Raw genomic sequence first — 12583 nt, forward strand, 5'->3', positions numbered from 1 at the left:
CACTTTAATACCATCTCACCTTATATAAAATATGACACAATTTTCCTTCAGTGCTATCTCTATTATTATCATGCTAAGTTATAGCAATTATAAAATTATAAAATTTGAGCAATTATAATTTTGAAGCGGCTACAATTATAATAGTTCGAGCAATTAAGATTCGTAACTGCTATTATATAGAAAAAAAACCTTAATAAAGAGATTAAAATTTCTCTATCTGAACACGACTTTAAATGATTTTTTTAGCCTAAGCCTATACTATTATGGATTACATCCAGTAATAAATATAGATATTTAAATAAATTTTGATTTGACATATTATATGACAAATAATTCAACTCCAAGTTATAATTTATTATCTCTTAAATTTTATCTAATATTTATATTATAGTAATTATATTTTTATAATTATTATAATTATACAGTAGCCGCGGATTCATAATTGTTGTAATGCATCTCCAATTTAAGATTTAATCAGAAATATAAGTAAAAATAATAGGATCAGTATAATGAAGGATACTTGTGTAATTACACATAGGAGGGGAACTCTTCGATAAAAAAAAAAAAAAAATTCTCATCTGGGCGCCATTTTTGCCAATTATTTTAAAAAATGCAAAAAGAAATAAAAAAACAAGGGCTGTTTTGATATTTTGCTCGTCTCCTCTACTGCTTCCCAATATTTAAATACGCTATTCCTCTTTCTCGGTTCGCTGCATCTCGTCTTCCTATTGTTTTCTTCTCCTCCGGTCACCGTTTTCTACCGGCCTGCCATTCCACTGCGAGTAAGCTCGATTCTCTCCCCGACGTTCTGGATCTCATGGTTGTTCTACATTTTCTTTTCTTACAAGCTTTAGATAGATCGTTTGGCTGATCCGGAAGCACTGCTTTGTGTTAGGTCGAAGGGGGCGAGATGAAGAACTCGGTGTCGGATCGGAATCTGTTCATTGAGAGCGAGGATGAGGAGGACGATGGAGTCGACCAGGGCGAAGTGCGAAAAGCGCGGCCCTCGGCCGCCGGAGACGACTCCGACGGCTCCGATTTGTCTTCCGAGGACGGGGATAGCGCGCCGCGTAGCAGGCCCGGCTCTTACTCCACCAATTGGCCCCAGAGTTACAGGTAAACACCTTTTTCGCTTCCACGTATTAGGTATTGCGTTGGCTACCTGCCTTACGATCGAGATCTGACGGCCGGGAGGATTCGATTCCTGCCCGTGGGATCTGGATCCAATTGCGGCTTGGAGTTATCATTTTTTTCATTGACGTAATTTAACAGATCATGAACTCGTCCTATTCAGTAATCATTTCCATCTCGAGTACGATTATTAATCTTCAAAGACATCATCATTGCTGCAAAGAGAGAAAAAAACTTTAGCTTTCCGATTTGTCTCTCCTTGGCTGCGTGATGCGGATTCCACCTTTTACTATAATAGAGAAAAAAACTTGCAACTTACTGATTCTGATATCACAATTCAAGCTAGATGCTAGAAGAAAACAAGAAAAAACGCAGTAGTCTTGTTTTGTTTCAGTTTGTTGACATAACTCTGCAATAATTGAAGTAACTGCCTAGGAACGACATACGGAGAGATCTCGGAATGTTGTGTATCTAATCGGAATTTTTTTCTAAGGAAAAAAGGATTGAGCGGCAGTCCAATCTGACATGTTCTGCTTATTTTATTCCCAGTGAAGTGTGGAAAAGATTCAGGCGATGGGGTAAACTAATTGTTGTTGACAGGCTGATCCGTGGTGGGGCTCGTGCTCTACGTGTCAACTATGATACCAAAGGGGATTCTTATGGCTTGGAAGACTATTGTAGCAACATGGTGGATAAGGAGTAATTATCTGTCGGAGTGAGTCATGAATGAGGCACACATGTGTCACGTGAGTAACGGAACAAACGAATAGTGTGCGGTGTGCCATAGCTGACAGTGTTCAGTCAGTTCTCTGTCTCTACCTCATTTGAACAAGGGAAAGGAGTATCTTATGGATGGTAAATTAATTAAAGGATTAAGTTGCTTAAACAAGAAATTACTATTTTGTATCACTTGAAAATAGATCACATGATAAATGGATATATTGAAATTCCTTCCAAGAATAGTTTGTGACGATCTTACCACTAGGGTTATCAAGGAAAAAAAACTCAATTTTTGAGAACATGGCGGCTTTGGTCATATTGTGGTTGGTTCGGTTTTGGCTTCCCATTTTCCCAATTTGGTTTAAGTTTCAACTTTATTGATTTTCTTGGTTTGTTTATCTTCACACAATTAAAGTAGTTTTTAAATCAGTTTTAGGTAATTGAGTATGATCCTGTCCGAATGCTGAACCAACGGACGCTGGGCACGTGGCGCTCCCCTGTTGTTGATGTGGGTCTCCGACTAACTGCACGATGCTCCGGCGATTCTGCAACAAAACCGAGCCGGGGGGGGGGGGGGGTCCCGGCGACGGCCCTCCGACGCTCAAGTTAGGCGAAGGAATAAGAAAGTGGCTTAGAAATTGTAGACTTGCGTACCTCCGGTTGAAGAAGTGGAGACCTTATATAGACCTCTCGAAGGAGTCTGGGCACATCAATCGAAGCAATCACCTGCTTTCGACCATGCCTAGGTGTGGGCCTGTCAGAAGGGCATCCATAAGACCATACTGCTACTGTATCAACCTTTCCGTGACGTGATGGTGGGGCCTTTAATAGTGCCATCTTGCGTACAGTCTAATCATCATGCCTTTGCTGACATACCATATCCCGAGCCGAGCGAATAGGCCGCTCGGCTAACCACTGTTCCCTCGCCACGATTCCGGCCGAGCGGACACCTCCGCTCGGCAATTCTATCCTCGGCCGAGCGGACACCTCCGCTCGGCCACTCGGCTCCGGTTCTCCTGCTTTGGCGTCGGAAACCCAAACCTTTGGCTGGGTAATCTCTAGTTCCGCTCGGACGGGACCCCATCTGTGGGTCCCCCATTCTTACCGCCGGATCACTTGCCTCCCCTTCAAGTCTAGTCGAAGGAGGCAGTGAGTCCGACTGACTGGACTGTGTGTCCGAGCGGGCGGTCGTCGCCTTATCGCTGCTGCTGATATCCCTTGAGCCATTCGGCCCTTCGCTTTGTATGCCTTGGCGCCCAACGTGGATGTTTGCTTGTCTAAATCCTCTTGAAAATCGCGCAAGTCTTTTTCATTAAGCCGAAGCATGCGCGGTATGGGCGCATTAATTGCGTTCGGTGACAGAGCGCCACGTGGCTCGTCTCTAGTGGCGGTGACGCTCCGTACGATGGGACGCCCTTTGTTTTGAAATGAACGGCTAGATGACGACCTCGTCTCTTGTGCCCTGCATCCGACGGACGAGGCTGAGCGGTCTCGTTTGTATAAAGCCCTCGTTCCGGCCTTCACGCCGCACTCTCTGTTTCATCGTGCGTCCTCTGTCGAAGCTGCCTGCTGCTAGCTTACTCCGGCGACTCCCAGTGCTTGCTTTCCGGCGGTTTTCGAGTTCCTGGGTATTCTTTCCTTTGATCTTCCCTCAGTAAGCTTCTTCTCTTCTCTCGTCCCCTTGTTTCCGAGTATTGCTAGGCTTCCTTCCCTTCTTTAGTTATGGCGAGCACTTCTGCACCCGCTACCGAGGTTCACGGTCTGTGGTATATGAGTATGGAGAGTAGGTTCGATGAGGAGCGCGCCCGGTGCGTTGTTAGGACCTATGGGATACCGAACGACCATGAAATAGTTGTAGCCGGCCATAACCCGCCGATCGGTACTATTTATTTTTTTCTGGACCAATTCCAGGGCGGCCTTAGATTTCCTACCCATCCATTTATTTTGGAAGTTTGTAATTATTTCCGCATCCCGCTCGGCCAACTTGTGCTGAATTCCTTTAGGCTACTGAGCGGGGTGGTCGTCCTCTTTAGGCTGCACAGTATACCACTTGACCCCAAAATATTCCACTACTTCTTCTACCCCAAACAATCCGAGTTGGGTACTTTTATTTTCCAAAGTAGAATAGGCTTCAAATTTTTTGAGAACATGCCGACCTCCAACAAGCTTGGAGGAGTTCTTCTTATATCGACTTCGACAAGATTCAAACCAAATGGCGGACCATGCCAGAGCCAGTAGACTCGGCGAGTCGAAAGCAATCCGGCCTACCTTCATGCGGCAAATTGCTTGCCGGTCGTGATACAAAATCGACCGATTGCTTCTCGAGGGGTGTTGTACATTTTGGATTATCTCCCGTTGACGATCTCCCCTACCGCGTGGTAAGGACTCTTTACCCTTCGCCTTTTTGTCTAAGCGGTTTTAATTTCTTCCGCTGCGGTGAAGTCGTGTGGCGCTCAAGGCTACCGATCATCCGAAATTAAAGGCCGTGGAAATTGAGGCGGCTACTAAAAAGAACTTCGGCGGGGTCTTATCCGACCGCTCGGCGGATCGGGAGAGGGGGCGGTCACAAGCAGTTACCCAATCCGCAGCGGAGGTTGAGGCGGATCCTGTTCTCTGCTCCACCGGTAGCGGAGTCCCCAGTGGGATTCCTCTTGGAAGTTCGGTGAGCGTCGAAGGACTCCGACCTTCCGCCGACCCGGAGGGCGAACCTGCGCCGTCGAGATCGCTTCTCCGATCGCGCGCCGTCGCGGATCAGGACCCCGTGGCCTCGCCCACCGCACACCCTCTAGCTCTCCTCCACGGACTCGTCGTCGCCTACGACGGTTGGGCGAAACTTCAACCATAGGGGAGTCCTCGGGCCGGGCAAGCGCGGGAGTGCCGGCCGGCCACCCGACCATCAAGACTACCCTTCGATTCCATCGGAGGAATATTTATTGTCTGTCGATCGGCCATCAAGCCCGTTCATGAAATAACCTTGAGGTCCGCTCGCGAACTTTCGAGGGCCTTGATTGGGTGGCCCTCATGCGCCCAAGACTCGGCGATAACCACACGTGCAGCCACTCGGGTGGGTTCATTTTCTTCTGTGCCGTACTGCTCGGTTCTGATTTTATTATTTCCCTTACTTGGGGTGAGCAAATCGCCACTAGCCATGGTGGCCGTGGAGGTCTCATGGAAAAACTTGAGTCTCGGGGTCCGTGGTAGGCGGGAGAAACAAGCCAGCGAGGCCGAGCAGAAGGGCGGCAGAGGTGGCTCGACTTGAAGGCTTGGTGAAGAAGCGCGACGAAGTGAAGCGCGCCAATGGCCGGAAGAAGCGGGCGATCGCGATCCGGACAAGATGAAAGTTGAAGTCCGAGCCCTAGATCTAAGGATCTGGAAGCCCAACTAACTGCCGAACGGGATGGGCGCTCAGTGAGCGCACTAAAGCGGAGGTGGACCAGAAAGTTCTCAGATTCACTAATTGCCTCCCGGCGGCGCTCGGAAAGTACTAGGAAGAGGAGCCGGGTTGTCTGGCTGCCGTCGAGATTACCTCCGCTCGGAGAGGTTTGTACGAAATTTGGCGGCGTCTCTTGACCTTCGGGGTTAAAGGTCACTATGGCCTACTTGAAGAAGGGTGGCCACCTTCTTGTGCACATTCCCGCCTCCGATCTGGCGGCCATGACAGACGACATTCCGGACGGTTTCTTCAACTTCGAAGACCCCGAGTGAAGAGTGTTCCTCGTCTCTATCTTGTTTTTGCGTTTCTTACGCCCAGCGCAACTTTTTGTACTTGCCGTCCGGCATGCTTTCCCTTTAATGCAATTATGTCTTTGCTTGCGTCTTCCTGATCATTATCCATAATATTCTTCTGTTTGCTTAACGTTCATGCTTAGAGTCAGTCATGCTCTAAGTGTTCTCCGTCACGCGGCCGATCAGCTTAACCCATTAAACAAAGTCCGAGCGGGAGGGCCTACTTGCTCTGCACGTATCTAGCCTGTGTGAAGTCAACAAACGCCAAGTATCGAAGGACCAACGCCAGAGCGGGCCTAAATGTTTTAATACTTGTGGTTTCCGCGGTTTCTTATTCTCTGATATTCGTTCGTCCGCCCGGGGTATTTATAGTCGCCGGACCGACTCTCGATTTTTAACGATGGTGCTCGTCAGTTTTCCGCTCGGTTTTTATAGACGCCGGCTCGTCTCCCGGTTTCCCGGCCGGAGGGTTTATAGACGCCGGATCGTCTCTCGATTTTTAACGACGGAGCTCGTCGGTCTTCCGCTCGGTTTTTATAGACGCCGGCTCGTCTCCCGGTTTCCCGGCCGGAGGGTTTATAGACGCCGGATCGTCTCTCGATTTTTAACGACGGAGCTCGTCGGTGCGGATATTTATAGCCGGTCGGCGTGGCTTTCGATCTTTAACGACGGGGCTCGTCGGCTCTCGACGTTTATAGCTCGTCTCTCGATTTTAACCTCGGAGCTCGACGCGGATATTTATAGCCGGTCGGCGCGGCTCGATCTGATGGGGCTCGTCGGTCTTCCGCTCGGGCGTTTATAGGCGCCGGCTCGTCTCGATTTTTAACGTCGGAGCTCGGCGCGGATATTTATAGCCGGTCGGCGCGGCTCTCGATAACGACGAGGCTCGTCGGTCTTCCGCTCGAACGTTTATAGGCGTCGGTTCGTCTCTCGATTTTAACGTCGGAGCTCGGCGCGGATATTTATAGCGGTCGGCGCGGCTCTATCTTCGGGGCTCGTCGGTGCGGATATTTATAGCCGGTCGGCGTGGCTTTCGATCTTTAACGACGGGGCTCGTCGGTCTTCCGCTCGGACGTTTATAGACGCTGGCTCGTCTCTCGATTTTTAACCTCGGAGCTCGACGGCGCGGATATTTATAGCCGGTCGGCGCGGCTCTCGATCTTTAACGACGGGGCTCGTCGGCGCGGATATTTATAGCGGCTCTCGATCTTTAACAGCGGGCTGTCGGTATTCGCTGGGCGTTTATAGCGCTTGCTCGTCTCGATTTTAGCGTCGAAGCTCGGCAGCGGATATTTATAGCCGGTGCGGCTCGATCTTTAACGGCGGGGCTCGTCGGTCTTCCGTCGGACGTTTATAGACTCGGCTCGTCTCTCGATTTTACGTGAGCTCGCGGATATTTATAGCCGGTCGGCGCGGCTCTCGATCTTTAACGGGGGCTCGTCGGCGCAGATATTATAGCCGGTCGGCGCGGCTCTCGATCTTTAACGGCGGGCTCGTCCGCGCGGAGCGTTTATAGAGCCGGCTCGTCTCTCGATTTTAACGCTCCTCGGCGCGGATATTTATAGCGGTCGGCGCGGCTCTCGATCTTTAACGACGGGCTCGTCGGTCTTCCGCTTGGACGTTTATAGACGCTGTTTCGTCTCTCGATCTTTAACGACGGGGCTCGTCGGCGCGGATATTTATAGCCGGTCGGCGCGGCTCTCGATCTTTAACGACGGGGCTCGTCGGTCTTCCGCTCGGACGTTTATAGACGCCGGCTCGTCTCTCGATTTTTAACGTCGGAGCTCGACGGCGCGGATATTTATAGCCGGTCGGCGCGGCTCTCGATCTTTAACGACGGGGCTCGTCGGTCTTCCGCTCGGACGTTTATAGACGCCGGCTCGTCTCTCGATTTTTAACGTCGGAGCTCGACGGCGCGGATATTTATAGCCGGTCGGCGCGGCTCTCGATCTTTAACGACGGAGCTCGTCGTCGCGGACGTTCAGAGCCGGTCTCTCGATTTTTAACGTCGGAGCTCGACGGCGCGGATATTTATAGCCGGTCTGCGCGACTCTCGATCTTTAACGACGGGGCTCGTCGGCCTTCCGCTCGGACGTTTATAGACGCCGGCTCGTCTCTCGATTTTTAACGTCGGAGCTCGACGGCGCGGATATTTATAGCCGGTCGGCGCGGCTCTCGATCTTTAACGACGGGGCTCGTCGGCGCGGATATTTATAGCCTGTCGGCGCGGCTCTCGATCTTTAACGACGAGGCTCGTCGGTTTTCCTCTCGGTTTTTATAGACGCCGGCTCGTCTCCCGGTTTCCCGGTCGGAGGGTTTATAGACGCCGGATCGTCTCTCGATTTTTAACGACGGAGCTCGTCGGTCTTCCGCTCGGACGTTTATAGACGCCGGCTCGTCTCTCGATTTTTAACGTCGGAGCTCGACGGCGCGGATATTTATAGCCGGTCGGCGCGGCTCTCGATTTTTAACGACGGGGCTCGTCGGTCTTCCGCTCGGACGTTTATAGACGCCGGCTCGTCTCTCGATTTTTAACGTCGGAGCTCGACGGCGCGGATATTTATAGCCGGTCGGCGCGGCTCTCGATCTTTAACGACGGGGCTCGTCGGTCTTCCGCTCGGACGTTTATAGACGCCGGCTCGTCTCTCGATTTTTAACGTCGGAGCTCGACGGCGCGGATATTTATAGCCGGTCGGTGCGACTCTCGATCTTTAACGACGGGACTCGTCGGTCTTACGCTCGGACGTTTATAGACTCCGGCTCGTCTCTCGATTTTTAACGTCGGAGCTCGACGGCGCGGATATTTATAGCCGGTCGGCGCGGCTCTCGATCTTTAACGACGGGGCTCGTCGGTGCGGATATTTATAGCCGGTCGGCGCGGCTCTCGATCTTTAACTACGGGGCTCGTCAGCCTTCCAAGGCTAACTCCTTACCTTGCCGAGCGGACTAGGCCTTCGTATCATATCCCGTGCTTGAACAATATTTATGCCCGGCCGAACAGCACGGGTTATTTGCTTACAAGTCTTTAAACATATAAACCTCCCGGCCGATCGGCTCAGGGGCCTTCACTTAGTAAGCCATTCGGCGGAGAATGCTCAATGTGTTTTCATCTTTTTGATTCCTGCATTACAAGTATATAGGCGACTAGCATATACACAAAAATGGATTACATTCGTGCACCTTTCATCCAGCTCGATAAGGCTGGAGATGATTTGCACTCCACGGTCGATCCAGCTGCCGCCCGGCTTAATCTTCCAAATAATAAGCTCACGAGCAGTGCTTTTCAATAACTTTGAAGGGGCCTGCCCACGGTGCCTCCAGTTTGCCTACGTCGCCGACCGGCCTGACTTTCTTCCAGACGAGATCGCCGACCTGGAATGATCGGGGGATTACTCGACGGTTGTAGTTCTGCTTCATCCGCTGCCGGTATGCCATCAGCCGAACGGACGCCTTGGCTCGCTCCTCTTCGACCAAATCCAGCTCCATGTCCCTCCGTTTGGCGTTGCCATCATCATAGCTCTGGATCCGGACAGATTCAACGCCGACTTCCACCGAAATGACTGCCTCGCCGCCGTACACTAAATGGAACGGTGTGGCGCCCGTCCCTTCCTTTGGCGTTGTTCGGATGGCCCACAAGACGCCCGGCACTTCATCCGGCCAACTTCCTCCCAAATGGTCGAGCCGAGCACGCAAAATACGAAGGATTTCCCGATTGGCTACTTCGGCTTGACCGTTGCTTTGAGGGTAAGCCACGGACGTGAAGTGTTGCTCGATGCCGTAGCTCTTGCACCAATCCTCCAGCATCTTCCCGGTGAATTGCCGTCCGTTGTCGGAAATCAGCCGGCGAGGGATGCCGAACCGACAAATGATGTGTTGCCATATGAACTTTTTGACCATTTGTTCGGTGATCCTGGCTAGCGGCTCGGCCTCCACCCACTTGGAAAAATAATCTACCGCCACTAGTAGAAATTTCCGCTGTCCGGTCGCCATAGGAAATGGACCGACGATATCCATTCCCCACTGGTCGAACGGACACGAGACTGTAGATGCCTTCATTTCCTCTGCCGGTCGGTGGTAGGAGTTATGGTACTTCTGGCACGAAAGGCACGTAGATACTGTCCGAGCGGCGTCTGATTGTAAGGTCGGCCAAAAGTATCCGGCTAGCAGAATTTTCTTAGCTAGTGAACGTTCGCCCGGATGTCCTCCACACGATCCTTGATGTACTTCTTGGAGGATGTAAGCCGAGTCCTCCGAGCTCACGCATTTCAGCAACGGGCGTGAGAAAGCCTTTTTATAAAGCTGATCGCCGATCAGTGTGAACCGACCGGCTCTCCTCCTTAGCAGCTGGGCTTCATATTCATTGGATGGTGTGGCACCCGAGCGGAGGAACTCTATGATGGATGTCCTCCAGTCGCATGGAAATGAGAGGCCTTCCATCCGGTCGACGTGCGCCACCAACAATATTTTTTCAATTGATTGCTGAATGACGACCGGCGTTATTGAGCTCGCGAGTTTGGCTAACTCATCGGCTGCTTGATTTTCTGCTCTAGGTATCTTCTGGACAATGACTTCTCTAAAGTCAGCTTTGATTTCGAAGGTACCAGAGAGCTGCTGAGCGGCCAACTGCGAATCCGAGTGAAGCGTTACCCGACCGGCTCCCACATGCCGAGCTGCCTGCAAGTCGGCTATGAGGGCCTCATACTCGGCTTCATTGTTGGTAGCTTTATAATCCAGCCGGACGGATATGTGCATTTTTTCTTCTTGTGGGGAGAGTAGCAATATTCCAATCCCGCTTCCGAGTCGGGTGGACGATCCATCCACATATATTCTCCACATAGCTTCCGGCTCCGGCCTTTGCACCTCAGTCACAAAATCGGCCAGGGATTGCGCTTTGATCGCCGAGCGGGGCTGATATTGGATATCGAACTCACTTAATTCCGTCGTCCATTTAATGAGCCGTCCGGATGCCTCTGGATTTAGTATCACACGTCCGAGCGGGCTATTGGTTTTGACCACGATTGTGTGCGCCAGGAAGTATGGACGAAGGCGCCGAGCGGTGAGAACCAGAGCGAAAGCTAGCTTTTCGAGCCCGATGTAGCGAGATTCAGCATCTTTTAAAATGTGACTGAGGAAATACACTGGCTCTTCTCCGCTTGACCTCACTAAAGCTGAGCCGATTGCATGCTCGGTTGAAGACAAGTACATATGAAGTGGCTCACCCGCAGTCGGCTTGGCTAATATCGGGAGGGAGTTCAGGTATGCCTTCAAATCTTCAAGGACGGTCGCGCTTCGTCAGAGAGAAATTGTAACTGCTTGTAGATCAAAGGAAGGCTCGGTCGGCGGTGTGGTGGAGATGTCCTCGGGTGGAGGAGGCACGACACACACTCCCAGTATTTCTCGGAGGCGACATATCTTGTAGAGCTTTCACCTTGTTGGGATTTGCTTCGATTCCCCGTTCGGTCACTATATACCCCAGAAAACGCCCTCCTTTTGCTCCGAACAGGCACTTCTGGGGATTTAACTTGACTCCATACTTGCGCAGCGTTCGGAAGGTTTCCTCCATGTCCTTGAAGAGATCGGCCGCTCGGACGGACTTAATGAGAATGTCGTCCACATAAACTTCTAGATTCCGCCCGATCTGCTCTCTGAACACTTTATTCATCAAACGCTGGTATGTGGCTCCCGCATTCTTCAGTCCGAACGGCATCACATTATAGCAATAGGTGCCGTCGGCCGTCACGAAGCTGACTTTTTCTTGATCTTCACGGGCGAGCGGCACTTGGTGATAACCCTGGTAGGCGTCGAGCATACAGATTAATTCGCAGCCAACCGTAGAGTCCACCAGCTGATCTATCTGGGGCAAAGGATAAAAATCTTTCGGTCAGGCTTTGTTAAGATCCCGAAAATCTATGCACACTCTCCATTTGTTGCCCGGCTTGGAGACTAATACCACGTTTGCCAGCCAGCTCGCCGGCTTTCAAAAGCTTTTCCACCTCCGCCGGATGATGGCATTCGCTATTGATGAAATCTCTTTTCTTTGCTTCCATTATTCCTTGTACTGTCATATGCTATTCAAATTCCGGGCAGCTCATGTGTCGACAGACGAAGACATCATGATTTCTTCGAGGCATTGGATCGGTTCTTCTTCTCTCCTCCTCGGATCGACCATGATAAAGGTTGTGGCCTCCGATCGGTGGGGTGAATCTGCACTTCCTCTTTCTTCATAAATTAAAGAGGGTGGCTTTTCGATGATGGCGTTTACCTCGATCCGGGCCTGGAGTAGTGCTCGGATCATCTCTATATAGCACCGCCAGTTGATCTCCCGTACTTCTCCCACTTTGTCCTCCAGGGAACTTGATCTTGATGGAATGTTGAGACGACCGCTCGGAATTCTGGCGGTCGTCCCAAAATTACAGGACGAGGGAGAGTCGACCACCACAGTTTATTGTCCTTGTCCTCTGAGCGACTCTTCTCCCTAGCCAGATCTGTCCGACCGGCTGAACTCCGTTGCCCGTAAACCCGTAGAGCGGGTCGTCATGGGCAGCAGCTCGGATCAATCAATGATCGAACGCCTTCTTGAATATGATGTTGACCGAGCCCTGTGTCAACAAACACGCGTGAATAGTGTAATTGGCTATTACCGCTTTGAGTAAGGCATCGTGGGGTACTTGACCTTCCAAGTCCCCTGTCCGAAATCGATTTCGGTCCGATTCGCCGCAGCTCCGATCGCATTTAACTGGAGTTGCCGGACGCTCGCCTTTCTAGCTCGGTTGGAGTCTCCTCCGGTCGGCCCGCCAGCAATAACGTTGATCTCGCCTCGGGAAGTATTGCTTCTATTTTCCTCTTCCCGAGCGGACGGTCGGGACCGTTCTCTGGACGCTCGCCGATTCTCCTTCCTTGGAGACTGATGCCGATCGGGAGTCTATCGCTGTCGTCTATCGGCTCGCGTCCGATCAGCTTCATTGGCTCTTTGTCGTCTGTCGACTGAGGGAGACCGTCGTCCGGC

The 12583-nt window shown here is 51.3% G+C and overlaps 1 protein-coding gene across 2 annotated transcripts in view; it reads left to right on the forward strand.

Moving 5' to 3' along the window:
* Positions 1-658: 658 nt before the first annotated feature.
* The window catches only part of LOC121992844 (amino acid transporter AVT1C-like), a 29283-nt gene continuing 17358 nt past the window's right edge, over positions 659-12583 (forward strand). The window contains exons 1-2 of one of the 2 annotated variants that reach the window (XM_042547444.1): positions 659-782; positions 896-1116. In XM_042547444.1, the coding sequence (XP_042403378.1) occupies positions 911-1116 (206 nt within the window). In that variant the 5' untranslated portion in view covers positions 659-782; positions 896-910. Of the gene's footprint in view, positions 821-895; positions 1117-12583 lie in introns of both variants that reach the window. The other variant, XM_042547443.1, reaches the window with a different exon arrangement.

Source organism: Zingiber officinale, chromosome 6B (genome assembly GCF_018446385.1).
Source record: "Zingiber officinale cultivar Zhangliang chromosome 6B, Zo_v1.1, whole genome shotgun sequence".
In the NCBI taxonomy this organism is placed as follows: Eukaryota; Viridiplantae; Streptophyta; class Magnoliopsida; order Zingiberales; family Zingiberaceae; genus Zingiber; species Zingiber officinale.